The sequence below is a fragment of the Heptranchias perlo genome, chromosome 22 (genome assembly GCF_035084215.1).
Source record: "Heptranchias perlo isolate sHepPer1 chromosome 22, sHepPer1.hap1, whole genome shotgun sequence".
In the NCBI taxonomy this organism is placed as follows: Eukaryota; Metazoa; Chordata; class Chondrichthyes; order Hexanchiformes; family Hexanchidae; genus Heptranchias; species Heptranchias perlo.
In genome coordinates, this window is record NC_090346.1 from 45,789,599 (window position 1) to 45,809,945 (window position 20,347).

The 20,347-nt window shown below is 45.2% G+C and overlaps 1 protein-coding gene across 1 annotated transcript in view; it reads left to right on the top strand.

Annotated features, from left to right (window-relative positions):
- The window catches only part of LOC137340739 (arf-GAP with dual PH domain-containing protein 1-like), a 106,265-nt gene that overhangs the window by 63,539 nt on the left and 22,379 nt on the right, over positions 1-20,347 (top strand). The window contains exon 5 of the mRNA XM_068003471.1: positions 19,582-19,694. Coding sequence (XP_067859572.1) covers positions 19,582-19,694 — 113 coding nt within the window. The remainder of the gene's footprint in view (positions 1-19,581; positions 19,695-20,347) is intronic.

Here is a 20,347-nt window from a genome sequence, read left to right on the forward strand (position 1 = left end):
TGGGGGGGGGGGGTGGTGGGGAGAAGACGATGAAAAGATTTAAACACGAGGATTAGAATTTTAAATTGGAGGTGTTGGGGGACCGGGAGCCAATGTAGATCAGCAAGGATAGCGTTGATGGATGACAGCCACCAGCTCCAGTTATCCTGGGAGCACCGTCACTCAGCTGTATAAGAAGCATGTCTGTGTCGTACCTAAGAAGCTTTGGAGTAATGAAATAATTACACAGGGAACCTTCACAGAACATTTGTGATTTATGCTTTGATGCACACCAACTCCTACCTCATTATTCAGCTGAGCAACTAGACAACGTAGAGAAAGAAACAATTTTCATAACCAGTTGCCATCTGTAAAGTGGCATACAATTACAAGGAAACGACAGCACAGAAACGGGCCATTCAGCCCAACTGGTTTAGGCTGGTGTTTCATAGAATTGATGATTCTGGTCACCACATTACAGGAAAGAGGTAACTGCACTAGTGAGGGTACAGAGGAGATTTTCCGAGGATGCTGCCAGGGCTGGAGAACTTTCGCTATGAGGAAAGATTGGATAGGCTGGGGTTGTTTTCTTTGGAACAAAGGAGGCTGAGGGGAGATTTAATTGAGGTGTATAGAAGATGCAGCACAGAAGAAGGCCATTCGGCACATAGTACCTGTGCCAGCTCTTTGAAAGAGCTATCCAATGTGTCCCACTCCCCTGCCCTTTCCCCATAGCCCTGCAAAATTTTCCCCTTCAAATATTTATCTAATTCGCTTTTGAAAGTTATTATTGAATCTGCTTCCACTGCCCTTTCAGGCAGCGAGTGCATTCCAGCTCATAACAACTCGCTGCGTAAAAAAAAAATTTCTCCTCATCTTGCCTCTGGTTCTTTTGCCAATTACCTTAAATCTGTGTCCTCTGGTTACCGTCCCTTCTATAAACACTGGAACCAGTGTTTGTACTCCACACGAGCCTCCTCCCACAAATACCTCTCCCCTCAGTATCCCTCTATTCCCTGCTCCCTCGTGTATGCATCAGGCCTCCCTTTAAATAGCATCAATGCTATCTGCTTCAACCACTTCATGTGGTAATGAGTTTTCACTGCTCTCTGTGTAAGCTGCCTGTTTATTAACTCCACTGAAGATGAAATAAGATGCTTAATTTTAGCTGCGTGGAGATGAATTAAACGTAGGTTTAGTTTTATGCACATTACCCGTTCCGCAGTCAGGTAGTGTTTGACTGATCGCATGTATTGTTGATGAGTCAGGAGTGATCTCATTGTTGACATCATCGCATTGTACTGGAAAGAGATAACTCAGAGCCTCAGTGAAGTAATTCCTCCAGCTTCTAAATGGCTTGGAGTTAATACGAAGATTATACAGACTTGGCAGGCCTGCTTTGTATTGTAGATTGGAACGACTGATGCCTTGTTCCTGAAGAATTACACGACCATCTTAATTAGAAAATAATGTAATCGGGTGAATGTGAACATTGAAATTGTTTATGGTTCCATAAGTTTTTTTTTTGAATTCCAGTTTATAATCAGATTATCAGTTCTATAATTATTATACAGTAGTGCATTCATATTTTTTTTTAAAGTCACTAAGAGAAAATTTGTATTCAAAGGAAAGCTTCCTATAGACACCACAATGGCTTACTCTGTAGAATGGTACAGTTAAATATTACAACTTTGAAATAAAATCACTGACAGACTGAACAAGTCCTGTACTGTCCGAGAAAAACATGAAGCCTGTTGTAGAATTGTAGAGCCTGGGATCGATCAATCGATCTATCTATCTATCTACTCTTTCTTCCTTCCTTCCCTCTTTTTTTTCTTTCTTTCTTTCTTTCTTTCTTCCTTCCTTCCCTCTTTTTTCTTTCTTCCTTCCTTCCTTCCTTCCTTCCTTCCTTCCCTCCCTCTTTTCTTTCTTCCTTCCCCTTTCTTTCTTTCTTTCTTTCTTTCTTTCTTTCTTTCTTTCTTTCTTTCTTTCCTTTCTTTCCTCCCTCCCTCTCTCTTTTCCTTCCCTCCCCTTCCCAGTGCAACCTCATTGGAAATATTGAGGACTTCCCCATGGGGAACTAAATTAATATTATTTTAAATAATGCTCCAACGTAAGGTACAATGAAAAAACACCACCTGGATCACCTCCACTGCAGTTTCAGTTTGATGCGAGTAATAAATTAACATTGCTCCATAGTTTTTATTTCATACATGCGACTTATATTTAAAAAACATCAAGTATTGATCCGCGGGGCAGCGAAGACAACAATTGTGTTCACAGCATAAACAGAACTGGCCTGTTACTGTGTCGTGCTCTTATCAAACTCAGCCATGGTCCCCGCATGCTCGTGTATTGTACAGCAGGATGTTTGTGTAAGTTGAACTTTGTTATCTGGTTCCTACCAGGAGTGACAACAATATGGTTCCTATTAAAATACCTCACGTTAAATTGGGTTGTTGGTCTAAACCGCGTTGTATGACAGGTTTTCTGTTTTTAGATCTACCCTCCTCCTATTCCATCTGCAAGTACTGAATCCAAGCCTTCGCGCACAGTCTCGATATAACTGTACTTGGGAGCAACATTTTTAAGGGTTCGTTTACATCCTTAAACCAGCCTGGGGCCAGTATTTAGCTTCAGTTCAGGTTCCAGCCTGGCAGAATCCTGTTTGTCTTGAAGGCCTGGTAAGGGTAGATCAGTGCACAGGCCTGGATATGAGCATGGGGAGAGCTGCCTCCCAAAAATTAGAGACTTAACTCTTCCTCTTCACCCACTCCAGCCGCGGCACCCACCCTCCCACTTTTACCCGCCACAGTAGTCCTCCTCAACCTGTCCTTTACTCTGCCGGCCCATTGCTATGATTTCCACTCCAGCTTTCTGAGCTTCTCTTCCCCTGTGGCTGCAGATTTCTGCTCCCTTCCTACTGCCCTGATATGCCTCAACCTGTCTCCCAGCTTTCAGCCCCAAGTTCACTACTCTTTACAGATTCTTATAGCAGTCAAATAAATATCAACGTAGCAACACACTTTAAAAAAAAAATATACTGGCAAATCTCCTGTGTGTGCCACTCATGGTAAGTCAGGGGACGTGCTGTTTTAGAAGGACGAGAGGTGATACCATATAAAACAGAATGTAGGTGTATGTCTCTTAAGGTCAGAATGTGTAATCACTCCCTCTCTCTCTAACCTCCTACGACCCTCCGAGATCGCTGCGCTCCTCCAATTCTGGCCTCTTGCGCATCCCCGATTTTAATCGCTCCACCATTGGCGGCCGTGCCTTCAGCCGCCTAGGCCCTACGCTCTGGAATTCCCTCCCTAAAACTCTCCGCCTCGCTACCCCTCTCTCCTCCTTTTTAAGACTCTCCTTAAAACTACCTCTTTGACCAAGCTTTTGGTCACCTGTCCTAATATCTCCTTATGTGGCTCGGTGTCAAATTTTGTCTGAGAACACTCCTGTGAAGCGCCCGGGGGACGTTAAAGGCGCTATATAAATGCAAGTTGTTGTTGCATTCTTGAAATGAATGATGGGTTAATTTAGAGGCTGGCTTACAGATCAGAAACTCTGGCATTGTTTGATTGACGGGTCAATTAGAAATGTGTAGATGTTGTGGAATCTGTATGTTCTGGGGTTGGGGGGGGAGAGGGAGAGATGGAACATTGTTTTTGCATCAATAAGCGCAGGAGGTAGAAAGTATAAATTAACCTAATTGTAAGAATCATTATTTAAGAATTGTTTGGTTATTTTTGGTTTATTGTAACTCCCTTCACTGTAACCACGTCCCAGTTCTTAGGAATCAATCACGTGGAAAGACTGGCCCGATCAGGTGTGTTGCAATAAATCTGCCTATCTATATAATATGATAAAAATCGTGCACCTAGCACGTACTTCCTGTTTGTCACAGTTTACTTCCTGTTGTCACACTTTTGCCGTCACGCTTGATTGATTTGGGGCAAAGGAAAACAGCAGCAAATCAGAACGAAAGAGCCAAGGAACGTACGAATCAAAAGTGAGGAAAGCAGGTAGAAAATTGGCGGTGAAAATCTACTAAGGACTTGTGAAAAGAAACAATCCTGAATAGCCCTGAATGAGGAGCAAGGAGAGAAATTAGGAGAAATTTCTTTGTGCAGGGAGTTGTTACACCAGGTAATGCTTTGTCACAGGGAGTGGGTTGAGGCAGATCCAATGCAACTTTTAAGGGAAAAGTGGATGAACATTTGAAGTAGAGGAAGATAAAGGGCTGTGGGGAATAGTTTTGGATTGCTCCAGCAAAGAGCCAGCATGGACATGATGGGCCCAATGGCCTTTTTGTGCTGAAAACGTCTACGGTTCTATAATCCTGTGTTTGATCCTTGGTCTGTTCTCAAGCATTTAAATAATGCCATGGAACTTCTTCACTTTCTTCATTAGGTCAGCTGTGATCTCCACAGATCAGATGGCACCCACCATCCCTCCCATGTTACAACGGGAAGGACTGTGAGACTTGCAGAACAGCAAGATTTAATATTCAGATTTAGGGGTAGCTACCACACTCCTCTCCCCTCCCCCACCCCTCCCTTTTTTCCTAAAAACTAACTGTGAGCCTTCATTCAGAACCTAGTCAGTGGAGAATGTGATGCAATATTTATTTTGATGTATTTTTAGCAGATCCATGAAGGAACGGCCTCTTAAGTGTTGTGCTTGGTTGGGGGATAGCAAGAATGGATGTGATGTGGGTGGATGCATTCCCATTCCATGTCTGGGTCAGGTATGTGCTAGTCTGGAACCAAGTGCATAAACAAATCTTTAACCAAATCCTTATTAGTTATTGAAAAGAGGCGATTTAAACTTGACAGCAAATAGCACCCATACTGAACCCATTGGAGTAGAAATTGGTCCCCGTTTTCCGGGTGGTAAACAAGGGCAACAAGGACCAATTTTGAGCTGCAACATTCCGCGCCCAATCTGCGCCTGCGTTACGGGCGCCACCATATTGGCCAGGTCAGCTTTACAGGCGTCCAGGGCGGTGGCCTAAAGCAAACGCTAAGCCCCTTACTTGTGTAAATGAGGGGCCCAAGGCCTGTTTTCGGCCCTCTTGCAGAAATTGGTTTGGACTGACCCGAGCAGGAACTGGGCCTGCTCCGCTCGGGATTATTAAGCCGTAACTAGGGCCTAAAAGAAAATATAAATTTTCAAAAATACGTTCCTGTGGAGCCATGGGGAGCACGATGCCCCCAGCTCACCCCCTCCTCCCCCTTTGCATTGCCACTCCAAACCCCCTCCTGGGACTTACTTTCAGACCACTGACTTAGTCAAATGCCTGTGGAGGCGCGACAGATAACTCGGAACTCGTGTGAGAAATGTTAGCCAGGCCCGGGGACCAATTTTGGGCTGGCCTCGGGCCTCCCGGCTGGGGCGTGTGCAATCGAAAACGGGACATAACCAATTTCCACCCCATTGTGTCACAACTGGATCTAAAAGCTTTTATCCCGGGTTTACATCACCAGAGGAGTTCTGTTCGCCAAGTGCATTCCTCAGCGGTCTGTCATCTCCAAACATGGGCTGTGTTTAAAAATGTCGCTGAGTCGTGACATTTGCATACACAATGGCTCAATAACAACTGCCCAAGGTCTCCTTCATTAGAAAACAGCCCATAATGTTTCAATTGTGCCTTATGGGGCACTAGCACGGAATCAATGCTGGCATGTTTCCTCCGTTGGGGGAGTCCTGGAAAAGGGGGCTTCACCTTTAAAATTAGAGCTAGGCCGTTCAGGGGGTGATGTCAGGAAGCACTTCTTCACACAAAGGGGAGTGGGAATCTGGAACTCTTTTTTTTTCTCCCCCACTCCCCCCACAAAAAAGCTGCTGGGAGGTCAATTGAAAATTTCAAAACTGAGATCGATAGATTTTTGTTAGGCAAGGGGATTAAGGATTACAGAACCAAGGCGGGTAAATGGAGTTAGGATACAGGTCAGCCACGATCTGATTGAATCGCTCGAGGGGCTGAATGGCCTGATCTTGTTGTTATGTTCCTATGTGATATGAGACCACTACTGGGGGTATTGAGCATGCTGCTGTGCGAGCTAAATAGGGTTAATAAAGGAAAGTGTAAACAGGAGTCTTCCAACATAAAACATTTCTCTCTCATCTATAATGCAGTTAGTGTAGAAAGCTTCTCTCTGGGAGGAGAGTGAAAAATTGGCAAAAAAAAAGCTCACAAGGGCCAAAAATATATTTGCAGTTGCTGGTACCGGACAGAAAACTGCTCAACTCAGTTTCTAAGTCACTGGTCAAGAGATTATAAATTACCGATTGCATTAAACATTGATTATTTTTTGATGTGTTTTTTAATCTAAGGCTTTCTTCTCCTCTGCTCCCAGTTCTTCCTCTCTTGTTTTTGGTTTGCTTTCACTTTCTATTTCCAGTCACTCTTTGATCTTAATGTGGGGACGCCGGTGATGGACTGGGGTGGACAAATGTAAGGAGTCTTACAACACCAGGTTATAGTCCAATAGCTGTTGGACTATAACCTGGTGTTGTAAGACTCTTTGATCTTAGGAACACAATACATTCTGAGGAGTGAGCTCATTGCCCTCTGCTCTCTTCCCTCCCTCCGTCCCCTCCCTCTCTTTCTCCCCCCCCCAAACTCGGGCTGGACGTATTCGGGGAGGTCTCATCACATGACCTCCAACCGCCCCGCCCCCACGCTTCCGCCATTGGTCGCCCGACATGCCCATCCTCGCAGTGCCCCGCGTTCTCACGGCCAATTGGAAAGCGAACAGTCTCTTCGTTACCCGATTGGATGATTCTTGACTGTCAGTTAAAGAGTCTTTTTTACCCATCTCCAATATTTTAATGACTAGTAAACAAAAGTGTTCAAAGAAAATGGAAAAAAACACACAATTCTTCTTTTTAACTTCCCTGTTATTTTTCTCCCAGGATTTGTTCGCAGCCGTGTCCGAGAGATTAATCTTCGATCCCTGGAGACTCCAGGATTAATCCTGCTCGCGCCCCAAAATTGGTTTAACCACTGGGTGATATTTTCCACTGCCACTGATGGAATGAACAGCAAGTCCTGGTCTCGGGATTGCTGCAATTCTTGACTCCGGAATTACAACATTCCGAACAGGAACGTTTGGCTGGGTGGACAGACACTTGCTACAAGTCTCCCAGTCAACCGGGAAGATTCCAAACCCCTGTGCCTCCTTCCGAACATTGCTGGAAAACCTGGCCCATTCCCTGTCAGGTACAGTGCAGTCCGGATCCGGGCTGACCTGCCACACCAAGAATTGGGGGCAGGCACAGGCCATCTGGGAATCCCCCCTGGACGACTCGCTAACTATCCCTTTTATTATACAACTTGACAATAAAGGCAGTTTTGTGCTTACTGGACATACACAATCCTTGGAAGTGAAACTCCTACCGGTTGCTGCTCTGCTAATTTTTTTTTCCCACCTGCGTGTGGAATCACGTGTTTAGTGACTCCCAATGGCTCAGTGATTGGAGGCACTGCCCGGTGTAATACTGAGCCGTACAGAACACCAAGGCCATTGGTTTGATTCCTATGCTGAGTCATGACAGATACGAGGAAAGTTGGGAGAGAACAGTGCCACTCAAAGGAAAGGTACTGGAAGACGAGGGAATGGCCAGAGATGGCGGCGAGGTTGAGGAGAAAAAAGAGGGAGGGAGTGACCCTGAGCACGACTTTTCTGTGGATTTCACATGGATTGCAGCCATGGCTCAGCGGGTCGCACTCTCGCCTCTGAGTCAGAAGGTTGTTAGTTCAAGTCCCACTCCAGAGACTTGAGCACGTAATCCAGCACAGTACAGAGGGAGTGCTGCCCTGTCGGAGGTGCCGTCTTTCAGATGAGATGTTAGACCAAGGCCTCGTCCACCCCCTCAGGTGGACGTAATTAGATCCCCTGGCAGTTTTTGAAAAAGAGCGGGGGAGCTCTCCCCGGTGTCCTGGCCAATATTTATCTCTCAACCAACAGCACTAAAAATAGATTATCTGGACATTTATCTCAATGCTGTCCGTGGGATCTTGCTGTGTGCAAATTGGGTGCTACGTTTCCTACAACAGTGACTGTACTTCAAAAGTATTTCATTGGCTGTAAAGCGCTTTGGGATGTCCTGAGGTTGTAAAAGGCGCTGTATAAATGTGACTTCTTTTCTTTCTTTACCTGTCTCGAGAGAAACTTCCAATTGCACTTTCCCCTTCACACGTGTTGCGAGGTGCTGATCTCTGTAGTGTGCTGGGCTCTAATGGAGACCTGATCGCTTTTACTGGAGAAAAGCAAAGTACAAAAAATAAAACAATTGGGGCTGCGAACTCGGTGTTAGTTCAGTTGTAACAGTGATGGGGAATTGCTGCACCAGGCTGCTGATTTGGGATCGAGCATTCGATTCCCTTTATTTGGGGTGCTTCTATTCATACAGCAGCATTAGTATGTATCTGGTACTTTGCACTGTGTCTGGCTTTCATGAACGATGAGTCAGACGGCTGCTTACAGTGCGTCAAATTCTGCAGCTGATCCCCCTGACATGCACCTTTCTCCTTTCGGTATAAGGGAGAGGCAAGTCTCTGTCCCATTGTGTGAGGCACTGCGACCTTGTGTGGCAGTTCTCCCCCGTGTGTCACGGATGCAGGCCGTTACCACGACATCATCAAATCCAGGACCCAACCTGTGCTGCAGTGACAATAAACCCAGGGTGTAATCAAAACCAGCGACATGCATTTCATTAAAATGTGCACCATTGCAGTGACAGCGGAAACAACAACAACTTGGCTTTAACATAGTGAAAAAAAACGTTCCAAGGCAAAGAAAATGTGACACCGAGCCACACAAGGAGATATTAGGACAGGTGACCAAAAGCTTGGTCAAAGAGGTAGGTCAAGGAGCGTCTTAAAGGAGGAGAGAGAGGTAGAGAGGGTTTAGGGAGGGAATTCCAGAGCTTGGGGTCTAAGCCGCCAACGGTGGAGCGATGGAGAAACGATTCCAAATATTTGTTTACTGACCACATCTGCACCAGTTCAGGAAGTCACAATGCGACTGAGCACTATTACAAAGTTCTCCTTACGCTGCTTCGCTTGGTTAAGTTGTGGCGTCTACACAATAGCTGAAAATCAGTGCAATTTGAAGATATACTACTTGACAAATTCCGGATTAAACAAAGTTGTGCAGTGGTGAAGCAATGTGTATTGATGTGTAATAGAGCAGAACAGGAGTGGGGTAAAATTAAGCAATTTTTAGAAATTGCACAACATCCCTACTGGGAACCTGTACCTTCTATAGTGAAACAGGTAAACTGGTTTGAATTGGAAGCCGTCACTTTTGATTTAGAAAGCTTCCATAAATTTAAGAGTCATTTAAAGTATCTATTTGCGATTCAGCCCGTCTCGTAGGCCTCATTCTTGAAAGTGGAAACACTCGTTCCTCCGTTTTTGTATCTCTTAGTCCTGCGGATCAGTGCCGTTTTGCTTAAGTGTGCACCCATCACACTCAGCCTAGGCTCAGTTGGTAGCGCTCTCGCATCAGAGTCAAAAAGGTCGTGAGCACACAATCTAGACTGACACTCCCAGTGCAGTACTGAGGGAGTGCTGACTTTCGGATGAGACGTTAAACCGAGGCTCCGTCTGCTCTCTCAGGTGGACGTCAAAGATCCCATGGAACTATTCCCTGTACTTGTACTGGAGATCTGCATGTAGTTGCCTTAGTATTAAATAGGAATTACAATGGTTGGGTCTTGCAATAAGTTTTTGATTAACCTTTATGAATGAATTCGTCAGGTTTAATGTAACGTTCAGGACTTTTATGACACAGAAATATATGGGGATTTTTTTAATTAACCATCTTTTATTAAAAAATGACTCTTTTGATGACTACAGCAGCATTTCAATTATAATAAGATTACAAGATAAATCCTGTCCTTCGATGAAATTCAGACTCAAACTGGTGCTGGTGGGCAGGTCTGCCAGTCTCGGAAGGTTGTCCCAGGGGAGCAGGGGGAGTGGAAGTGTTGTCTGGGGAGCGTTCCTTTTAACTTTGTTCAAGTATATGTCTGAGCTAAGAGGTGGTACAGGAGGGAAGGAAAGAAAGATTTTGGTTGACTCTTAACTGCCTTCTGAAGTGGCCTAGCAAACTACTCAGTTGTATGACAATTCTCTCCTGGAGCAACTAGGGATGGGCAATAAATGCCAGCCTTGCCAGCGACGCTGAATGAATTTATTTTAAAAGGGTGGGAGAGGGAGGCAAGTAACACTTCTTAAGAGAGCCTACTTTAACTCTTAGCCAAAGTATAGAAACATTTCTTGAATATGTTCCTTTGCTGTCACAGTGTAAGAAGCCATACATTCTACAATGTGTCAAAGAGCCAGCGACTGCACAGGCTCCAGTAATTAACTGGATAATGATCTGTCCTCACCAGCCCTGGCGAATATTAAATATTCCATTAATTAAACTGAGACATGACATGAATACTGCAACTAGATGCAAGAGCTACAGCATATTGTGGTGTGCTGCTGGAGAATGAGCAACTAATTTAATTATCATACCGTTTAAATAGCAACTTCTGTGGTCAGTCAATCAGAAAATGTCACAGGATTTCTTTCTCCTAGTATCGAACAGCAAGTAGATCCATTTTGCAAGACGCTCCTGTACAATAAGCTCTGATATTCCAATTCTCTGCTGGCCGGCCTCCCAACTACCACCCTCCGTAAACTTGAGCTCATCCAAAACTCTGCTGCCCGTGTCCTAACTCGCACCAAGTCCCGTTCACCCATGACCCCCTGTGCTCACTGACCTACATCGGCTCCCGATCTGGCAATTTTAAAATTCTCATCCTTGTTTTCAAACCTCTCCATGGTCTCGCCCCTCCCTATCTCTGTAACCTCCTCCAGCCCTTACAACCCTCAGATCTCTGCGCTCCTCCAATTCTGGCCTCTTGTGCATCCCCGATTTTAATCACTCCACCATTGGTAGCTGTGCCTTCAGCTGCCTGGGCCCTAAGCTCTGGAATTCCCTCTCTAAGCCTCTCTGCCTCTCTCCTCCTTTAAGACGCTCCTTAAAACCTACCTCTTTGACCTAATATCTTGGGTCTTTTTACTACATTAAAGGTGCTGTATAAATGCAAGTTGCTGTTGTTGATACATAGTGCTTTTTATATGGCCCCCTCACTGATAGTGAACCATTACAGACAGGCTGCCAAAAGTCTGGGTTTATTTACTGCAACTGGGCTTGCTATCAGATTGTTGATCAGATTGTCAACTAGAGTACAATTTTTTTTTTAAATCGTCTAGCTCATTTTTGAAATGGGAGGCAGACGAGGAAACCATTGACAAGAAGGGACCAATTTCAGAATTTATTGCTTTCCATTCATTGATTGGTGATGTTGAGAATGTGAATTGTTCACCTCTCTTCTGTCTTCATCCCACAATCCACATGAACCGAATTTTAGCAAAAAAAAGAAAGACTTGCATTTATATAGCGCCTGTCACGACCTGAGGAAGTCCCAAAGCGCTTTAACAGCCACTGAGGTACTTTTGAAGTGTGGCCATTGTTGTAACGTAGGGAACACCAACATCCAAATATTTAACCGGCTGCAACAGGCAAGACTCAAGAATGCATTTTATTGAAGATGGTAAAACAGATCAAAGAAAGAAAAAAGATAAATGGACAAACCCACAGGGAAAAAAATTAGAAATACAGAGCAGGTCCGTCCGCAGGTCTACAGAGGAGGGTCTGGTCCAAAGGGGCTAATTTAATCAATTTGTGGATGGAATTGCTGTGTATTTCCGAGAAACAATCTTACAATTAAGATTTCAGCTCATGAATCTGCTCATTAACTGTAATAATTAAAGTCGGTTGCCTTATTAATTATAGCCAATTCTGACTTCTTGGAGTTAGATGGTATTTTGTACACAGTGTACACAGGCTGTGAAGAAAATTCGGATGACAGCAGAATATCCCATTTATCTGGGGAGCGTCCAGCCCTGGAGGGAAAGCATGGGCGGGATTCTCAGATTGAGTCAAGATACAAGACTGTGGTCCAATTGTGATCCACTGTTCTTTTGAAGTTGGTCACCCTTCTTGTGATGTGAAGATTTTTAATAGACATCTTATGGAATCAAAATGGTTGGTCTGGTAAGGTTTTGTATGTTTCTGGTGGATAAATGTGAGACTTCCAGCTTTTTAGAAGGGAGTGGTCCCAAACAATGAATTTCAACACTCCCCTTCTCCACAGCCTCAGTTTAGATATGTTTGTTGTGCAGTCAGTCGATCAACGACCGATGTCATTGACAAAGCTGCATGTTGGTATATTCCAACAATCTGCTACAAAAACCAAACCAAACCATCTCCATTATGTTGCCTCACAAGTACCACGTTTTCAAGCAGACAGCAACAAGAGCAGCCCGTTTCTTTGCCATTCTAGAATGAACTCACTCGGTGCACAGAACAAGTTTTATTTTTAAGACGGCTGGAAGACCACCCCCGGGTGGGAGCTCTGGTGACCACAGGAATTTGGACCCAGAACGGAGCTCGAAAGATCCCAGAAATATTCAACAGCTGCGCTCGGGCGGTAGGGGAAATCAGAGCTGCAACGAGTACAGGCATCGGGGGCTGAGATCAGCATTTCTGAAACCTCTACACCAGCAAAAAAAAAAGTAGGACCACATTGAATATCTCAGATAGATAACAGTAAACTGTGGCTCACTACCACGTTTACCATTTAATGATATACAGCCCACAAGCTCATAGATTATGTAGCACTAAAATGTTCCTTTGTTTTATGCGAAAATAAACCACGGTCAGAAGACTTCTACATTTTAATTAAGTTTAAGCATGTTTAATGTTTCACTAAATTAATTTTAAACATCTTTTGTTTCAAGCACAATATAGTCTACAGCCTATTCCTCTTATCAAAATCACTTATTTCAAATTATCTGATTTTTATTTTATTTTGTAGTTTATTTTGCTCAATTAAAATTATTGGAAAGTTCAATTTTTTTATAATGCAAAAAATGACTGGATTATCAGTAGATTATAAATATATAGGGAGCTGCAGTTTATGCAAATATAGAACACAGTGTCACAACAGTGACCCTTGGGTAAAGAAAAGAAAGACTTGCATTTATACAGCGTCTTTCACGATCTCAGGCCGTCCCAAAGCACTTTACAACCAATGAAGTACTTTTGAAATATAGTCACTGTTGTAATGTAGGAAATGCAGTAGCCAATTTTCACAGAGCAAGATCCCACAAACAGCAAGGTGATAATGACCAGATCATATGTTTTAGTAATGTTGGTTGGGGGATAAATATTGGCCAGGACACCGGGGAGAACTCCCCTGCTCTTCTTCGAATAGTGCCATGGGATCTTTTGCATCCGCCTGAGAGGGTGCGCAGTTTAACATTTCATCTGAAAGACGGCACCTCTGACAGTGCAGCGCTCCCTCGGTACTGCACTGGAGTGTCAGCCCTAGATTATGCGCTGAAGTCTCTGTAGTGGGACTTGAATCCCCAACCTTCTGACTCAGGCGAGAGTGCGACCACTGAGCCAAGGCAAAAACCAGGTATGAGAAATGTGGTTCAGTATCAGAGATGGTTCATATCAGACTTTAGTTCAGAACTGGTTTGAATATAGTGGCTTATATCACTCGGGAGTCATCACTGGAAATACTCTTCAGCTGTATTCCAGTGTGTGTAATGAAACAGATAAGTCATGTAAGCGGTGATTAAAATTGTGTGGTAACTGTGACGCGAGGGAGGGACATGAGAGGACAACAGCAGCTGCAGTAACTAAAACCAGCCAGATGAAGCAGCATTGTTAGTCATGAGGAAAGGAGCAGATGGCTCTGGGAATAAATGTATTGTGCGGCGAGGTACCACACAACCGGGACGGGACGGTCTCGGGTTTCAGCCCTGAAGAAGGGCTGCTCAGTCCGGGGGGGCTGCTCCAAGCCACGAAACCATCAGCCCCAGGAGGCCGGCACCTTCGGATGGGGGGGGGAGGGGGAGGGAGGGGAGGACACCGAAACGATGGGGAAAGGGCCAGAGGAGATTCAGGACGTGCACACTGACCCTTAAAAAGAAAACCAGATCTGGAAGCAAGTCTGGATAAATAAGCACAAATGAAAAGAAGTGACTCTGGGCTGAGCCAAACTCCTGGAGAAGGAGACAGACAGGAGACGCGAAGGGTTGGTATTTTCAGTATGAACAGATGTCGTGTTGGGTTTCAAACCCCCTTCAGCCAGCAAAAACATTGTGTCAGAAATAACTTGGAACCGCTGTTGTAACGTGGTTTAGGGTGTGTGACGGATGGTTCTGGTGGGGGCTGCATTTCTGGATTCTAGGTTTTGTTTTTGAACATGCGTTGGCAGCATAAAGAAAATTGGGAACATTCGGAAACTCAAAACTATACATGCGAATGCAGAAAGATTCACTCCCAGACGGGAGGGAGGGCTGTATCACAACTTCCTGTCTCCCTGTTCCCCCCTTTCTCCTGCAGGGAGTGTTTCACGCTGCACTGCAGTCCCACAGTGACAGCTGTTCTTTGGTAGCTCATTCCATTGGCCAGCCTTCGTGTCTAGACAGTAATTGTTGGCAGACCGTTTGACCGTAGGAAGGGCATCTCGACATAACAGCAACCACAACTTGCATTTATATAGCACCTTTTAACGTAGTAAAATGTCCTAAGATGCTTCACAGGAGCGATTATCAGACAAAATTTGACACCGAGCCACATAAGGAGAGATATTAGGACAGGTGACCAAAAGCTTGGTCAAAGAGGTAGGTTTTAAGGAGCGTCTTAAAGGAGAAGAGAGAGGTCGAGAGACGGAGAGGTTTAGGGAAGGAATTCCAGAGCTTAGGGCCGAGGCAGCTGAAGGCACGGCCACCAATGGTGGAGCGATGAAAATCAGTGATGCACAAGAGGGCAGAATTGGAGGAACGCAGAGATCTTAGAGGGTTGTAGGGCTGGAGGAGGTTACAGAGATAGGGTCAAATGGTCTGCCATCAATTACTGTCTAGACACGAAGGCTGGCCAATGGAATGAGCTACCAAAGAACAGCTGTCACAGTGGGGCTGCAGTGCAGTGTGAAACACTCCCTGCAGGAGAAAGGGGGGACAGGGAGACAGGAAGTTATGATACAGCCCTCTCTCCCGTCTGGAAGTGAATCTTTCTGCATTCGCATGGGCCATGGAGGGATTTGAAAACAAGGATGAGAATTTTAAAATCGAGGCATTGCTGGACTGGGAGTCAATGTAGGTCAGCGAGCACAGAGGGTGATAGGTGAATGGGACTAGGTGAGAGTTAGGATATGGGCAGCAGAGTTTTGGATGAGCTTGAGTTTATAGAGGGTAGTAGTTGGGAGGCCGGCCAGGAGAGCATTGGAATAGTCAAGCCTGGAGGTAACAAAGGCATGGATGAGCCAAACTCCATCCCATAATCTCCCAACATCCATACACACGCAACTTCCCAGCAAGTTTGACTGAAGAGCAATCAAACAGTGGGAAGCCTCTCCAATATCTCCCTCCTTTCCCACCCCGGGGATGCTGGTCAATGATATGGCTCCTCTACCACTGCCCTGTTTGAGAGGAACTAACTGAAAGTAGAACCAGAACGAAACGAGGAACCTCTCTGGTCTGTCTGGCTCAGGTCCACACCATCCAGTGCATTTACCTGCTGAGCCATTAGGCACCTGTAACATTCACCGTGTTAAATCTCATGTTCACTTAAAAATGAACCCAGTACAAATCACTCTTATTAAATATCACATCTGTGGCACCTGTAATAGGCAAAGCACAAACTGTCCCTTTTATTCATGACATTAGTGGCGTCACAGGATTTTTATAGTGCCTCACTATTGTAAGAGGTCTTAAATGAATATCACAAGAAACAATGTCACTTCACTTTTAGACAGTACTGACCTTGGTGTGGGTCTAATGGTGGGCGGAGAGGGGGATGGGGGGAAAGAGAAAGGGGGGGGTGAAGACAGGATGGAGTTACTGAATCCTGGTACTGTAGCCAAGCACCCCATTGTTCCAAACAATCTAGTTTGGGTTGGAGGGGGAAATGCATTGCTATTCCAATAGGGTTGACAGGTTGAGTGTTCTGGGGAGAGGGGCAGCTGAGAGTAAAGTGATGAGTGCATCTGTAGTATTGGTCGAGGAGAATAGGGAGACATTATTTACCTTTTTGGAGCTGTCAGTCAGTCATCCATAGAGGCGTGACTAGGAACACAGGCTCCGCCCATAGACCTTATTTTAAAAGTAAACAAGGACTGTGACAGACTCAGTAATGCACTGCCTAAACCAGCAGACTTCAAAGCACCGTTAACGATTGTATTATTGAGCCAGGTCTGGTCAGTCTAGAAGGGTATACCAGTCACTGGGGGGGGGGGGGGGGGGGCTGGGACTGGGACTCTTCCCACTCCAGCAGTACCCCTGTGCACACTAGGGGGCGTCAGTTAGCCTAGTCTTTGCCCAGTAGCTCCCCGCGGAGAGGAGGGACCCGAGTGAAGTGTACCCGAGCTCTCTCCACCATGGGGGGAGAGAGAGAGAGAGGGGGTACACCCCATGGTGAGTAAAGAGAAACTCTACAAGTGTAGAATTCTTAGTAGCTTGGTTTCGAAACTCAAGCGGGTCTCCGCGAATGGTAGACGCCAGATGGATAGATAAATACATAGAGTAAAAGGAATCAAAGGGTTTCTATTTGGGGACATATTTAAGAATTAGAGATTATGGGGTCAGGCACCATTAAGATCTCCTTCCATTATGACACAATTAAGTTCTTGGCCTTTATCACCAAGTGTCAGATTCTGGACAGTTGAACGTTCAACGTTAACATTGGTTTTATCTGTGCTTTCTGGATCTGCAAGTTGCCTCCACTGTGTTCAGAACCTGCTCACTTCAGATTCTATACTGGAACCTTTCTTTTGAAGAACTACAATTAACTCCCACTCAAACTACAGCTTAAAGATACATCATGTGATGTGTTTCTCCTCCTTGCAAAAATAGTCCAATACCTATGTTACTTTCAGTTCCTTAAAATTAGCTCCCAGCGACCCGACCCCCCCCACTCCTCCCTCACCAGGCAATTGAAACCAGTCCGGGAGATCACATGGACCAAGTATTATCTATAAATATTTTCACTTTCGTTTTTATTTTTCAACCCTGCAGAGTGTTGCCGTTTTGGGACTTCCCTTTTGCAAAAATTGGGAAATTAACATGTAAAAGAGTATAGTTTTCCAGGAGTGGAATACGTTTCCAGGAAATGGCCACTGAGGCAAACAGGAGAGATGAGCTTATGAACCAATTAGATGTGTTTTTTTTGCAGAGAGGGGAGAAGATCAGCAGGTGGCATTGAGAATGGTCAAAAAGGGAAGTACTCGTTGTGCCTGACAGGCTTTTACTGCTCCTAAACGTTCTTGTGTTCTTGCAGCAGTCTGGGGTGCTTTCCATTCACACTGTCGTGGGATTTTCAGGCTACATTTGCAACCAAGACTGGCGCAGGCACGATGGGCCGAATGGCCTCCTTCTGTGCTGTATGATTCTATGAAGACCGCAACTCAAATACCTTAATGCAACAAAGGCACTAGATTCAGAACTCCAGCTTTGAATATACCCCCTCCCCAGCCAGAAGTGATGATTCGTTCCCCCGCAGGGACCAGCAGCGCTCTTATATCGCACCCAAGTGGCTGGGCTGTGATTTCCCCTCTGCCGTGGCCAAATAGTCTACCATCACACTCCACCCGGGCCAACGTATAGGAAAAGATGGCTACTTGAGTGAAGGGCACTTGCGGAACCATCTTCCTGCATTTTTCCGCAGAGGTAGGATAAAGGGAGAGAGGCAGAGGAAAGAAAATAATTTGACTAACAGTTTTGGTCCTTTCACCATTCCATCAGTAACTGACAGCAGCATCAGTCTCGAGGCATCAGTCGCTTCAACAACAACAACTTGCATTTATAGAGCGCCTTTAACGCAGTAACAAATCCCATGGCGTTTCACAAGAGCGATCAGACAAAATTTGACACCGAGGACGAGTGACCAAAAGCTTGGTCAAAGAGGTGGGTTTTAAGGAGCGTCTTAAAGGAGGAGAGAGAGGCGGAGAGATTTAGGGAGGGAATTCTGGAGCTTGGGGCCCAGGTAGATGAAGGCACGGCCGCCAATGGTGGAGCGAAGGAAATCGGGGATGCGCAAGAGGCCAGAACTGGAGGAACGCAGGGATCTCGGAGGGGTGTAGGGCTGGAGGAGGTTACGGCGAGGCCGTTACGGAGGGAATTGAACGCAAGTTGAGAATTTTTAAAATCGAGGCGTTTCCGGACCTGGAGCCAATTTTGGACAGCGAGCACAGGGACGAGAGGTGAACGGGACTTGGCGTGAGTTAGCCACGGAGTGGAGTTTGCTGTACCACAGGGTAAAGAAAGAAAGTTACATTTATATAGCGACTTTCACGACTGAAGGACATCCCAAAGCGCTTTACAGCCAATTAAATAATTTTAAATTGTAGTCACTATTGTAAGGTTGAGAAACAGTGTTCATGCCAACCCACTCTGTTTGTGTTATGTGTAGTGCTGAACGTTCCCTCCTAAATTAGGACTTTGCCACAGGGTAATTTATGAAAGTTCAACCCCACCCAAAGCCACACCGCTGATCACTTAATCCGCTGGTAAAATGGACTTGGTCATGCAGCTTTTGATGCCGTCTGCACTCTCTGCGATTTGTACTGTGCAACGCACACCCAGGGCTTCCCGATGAATTCCAACAGATCAATTTACAAAGAATCATAAAGAAGGTGCAGGAAGATTCAAATGAGATGTTAAACAGTCTGCCTGGTCAGGTGGACATCAAAAGCTGTGATGGGAAGACAGTAGGATTGGTATTCTAGATGGATTGGAACAAATGGGCTACAGGCCTCCTGGTTCCGAACCTATCTCGTGATGTTTTACCCTTAAGAAGTAGTTCAGTAGTTATGTACTATGGGGATCGGGCGGGAAAGTGGAGTTGAGGTAGAAGATCAGCCATGATCTTATTGAATGGCGGAGCAGCCTCGAGAGGCCATATGGCCTACTCCTGCTCCTATTTCTTATGTACTCCAAAAATATTTGTGACACTTGAATACTGGTGCTTGAAGTTGGCTGTGACATCCAGGGTTAATGGATGTATTTCTACCAACATTAAATTCTCTCCTTTGTTTGCTCTCTCTAAAAGTCAACAATACTTACTGTCCAAACCATTAATTGTGGGGAAAAAAAGTGTCCTGGTTAAAAATAAAATATCTTCAACTCAGATAGTTACATAGAATTTACAGCACAGAAACCAGGCCATTCGGTCCAACTGGTCTATGCTGGTGTTTATGCTCCACACGAGCCTCCTCCCTCCCTACTTCATCTAATCCTATCAGCATATCCTTCTATTCCTTTCTCCCTCACGTGTTTATCTAGCTTCCCCTTAAATGCTATTTGCCTCAACTTACTCCATGTGGTAGCGAGTTCCACAATAAGGGAAGACCATCTTTAAGAACGGAATATTTCTCCAAAATAATTTGGTAGCCAACTCTGAGGAGAGCTGTTATCCCAATGGCCGTGTTTGTTGTGTTTCAGTCACCTGTTACATTTCATTCCAGGTTACAGAGAAGGCTTTTTGTGGAAACGAGGGCGCGATAATGGTCAATTCTTAAGCAGGAAGTTCATATTATCAGAGCGAGAAGGCGTGCTGAAATATTTCAACAAACACGATGTGAGTAAGCAGCTTCGTCACTTGTGCTAAATGTCCCTCGTCTGCTCACTAATGTGGCAAAATCTGAAACGTGCATGTAACTCTTGGATTTAAGTTACAGATCGTAAGGTTAAAAAAAAAATGTTTCAAATAGTTTACTACTGAACTCGGCACCAAGCATCGACATTTCTGGAAGTAACTCATCCCTCCAGTAATCATTAAAATCCGTGAAAATCCACACAATGCATCTACTCCGGCTCAAATCTGATCTGATCACTGACTCGTTCTCGTAAGCAGACACAAGTTACGTATGACGATCTCGAGCTTCCCCATCAGCTCGCTCCAATTTCACACGAGTTTAAGAACTAAAGTTGAATAGTTTTGAATCCTTTCCCCTCCATGAGGCGCTGCCCAGTGCGGACCTGAGCCATGCAGGCCAGGGAGTCCCCGCAGGGATTCAGTGCCCAGTCTGTGGGATTGGTATTCTGGACGGATTGGAACAAATGGGCTACAGGCCTCCTTCATCCGAACCTACCTCGTGATGTTTTATCCGTAAGAAGTAGTTCGGTAGTTATGTACTGTGGGGATGGGGCGGGAAAGTGGAGTTGAGGTCGAAGATCAGCCATGATCTTATTGAATGGTGGAGCAGCCTCGAGGGGCCGTATGGCCTACTC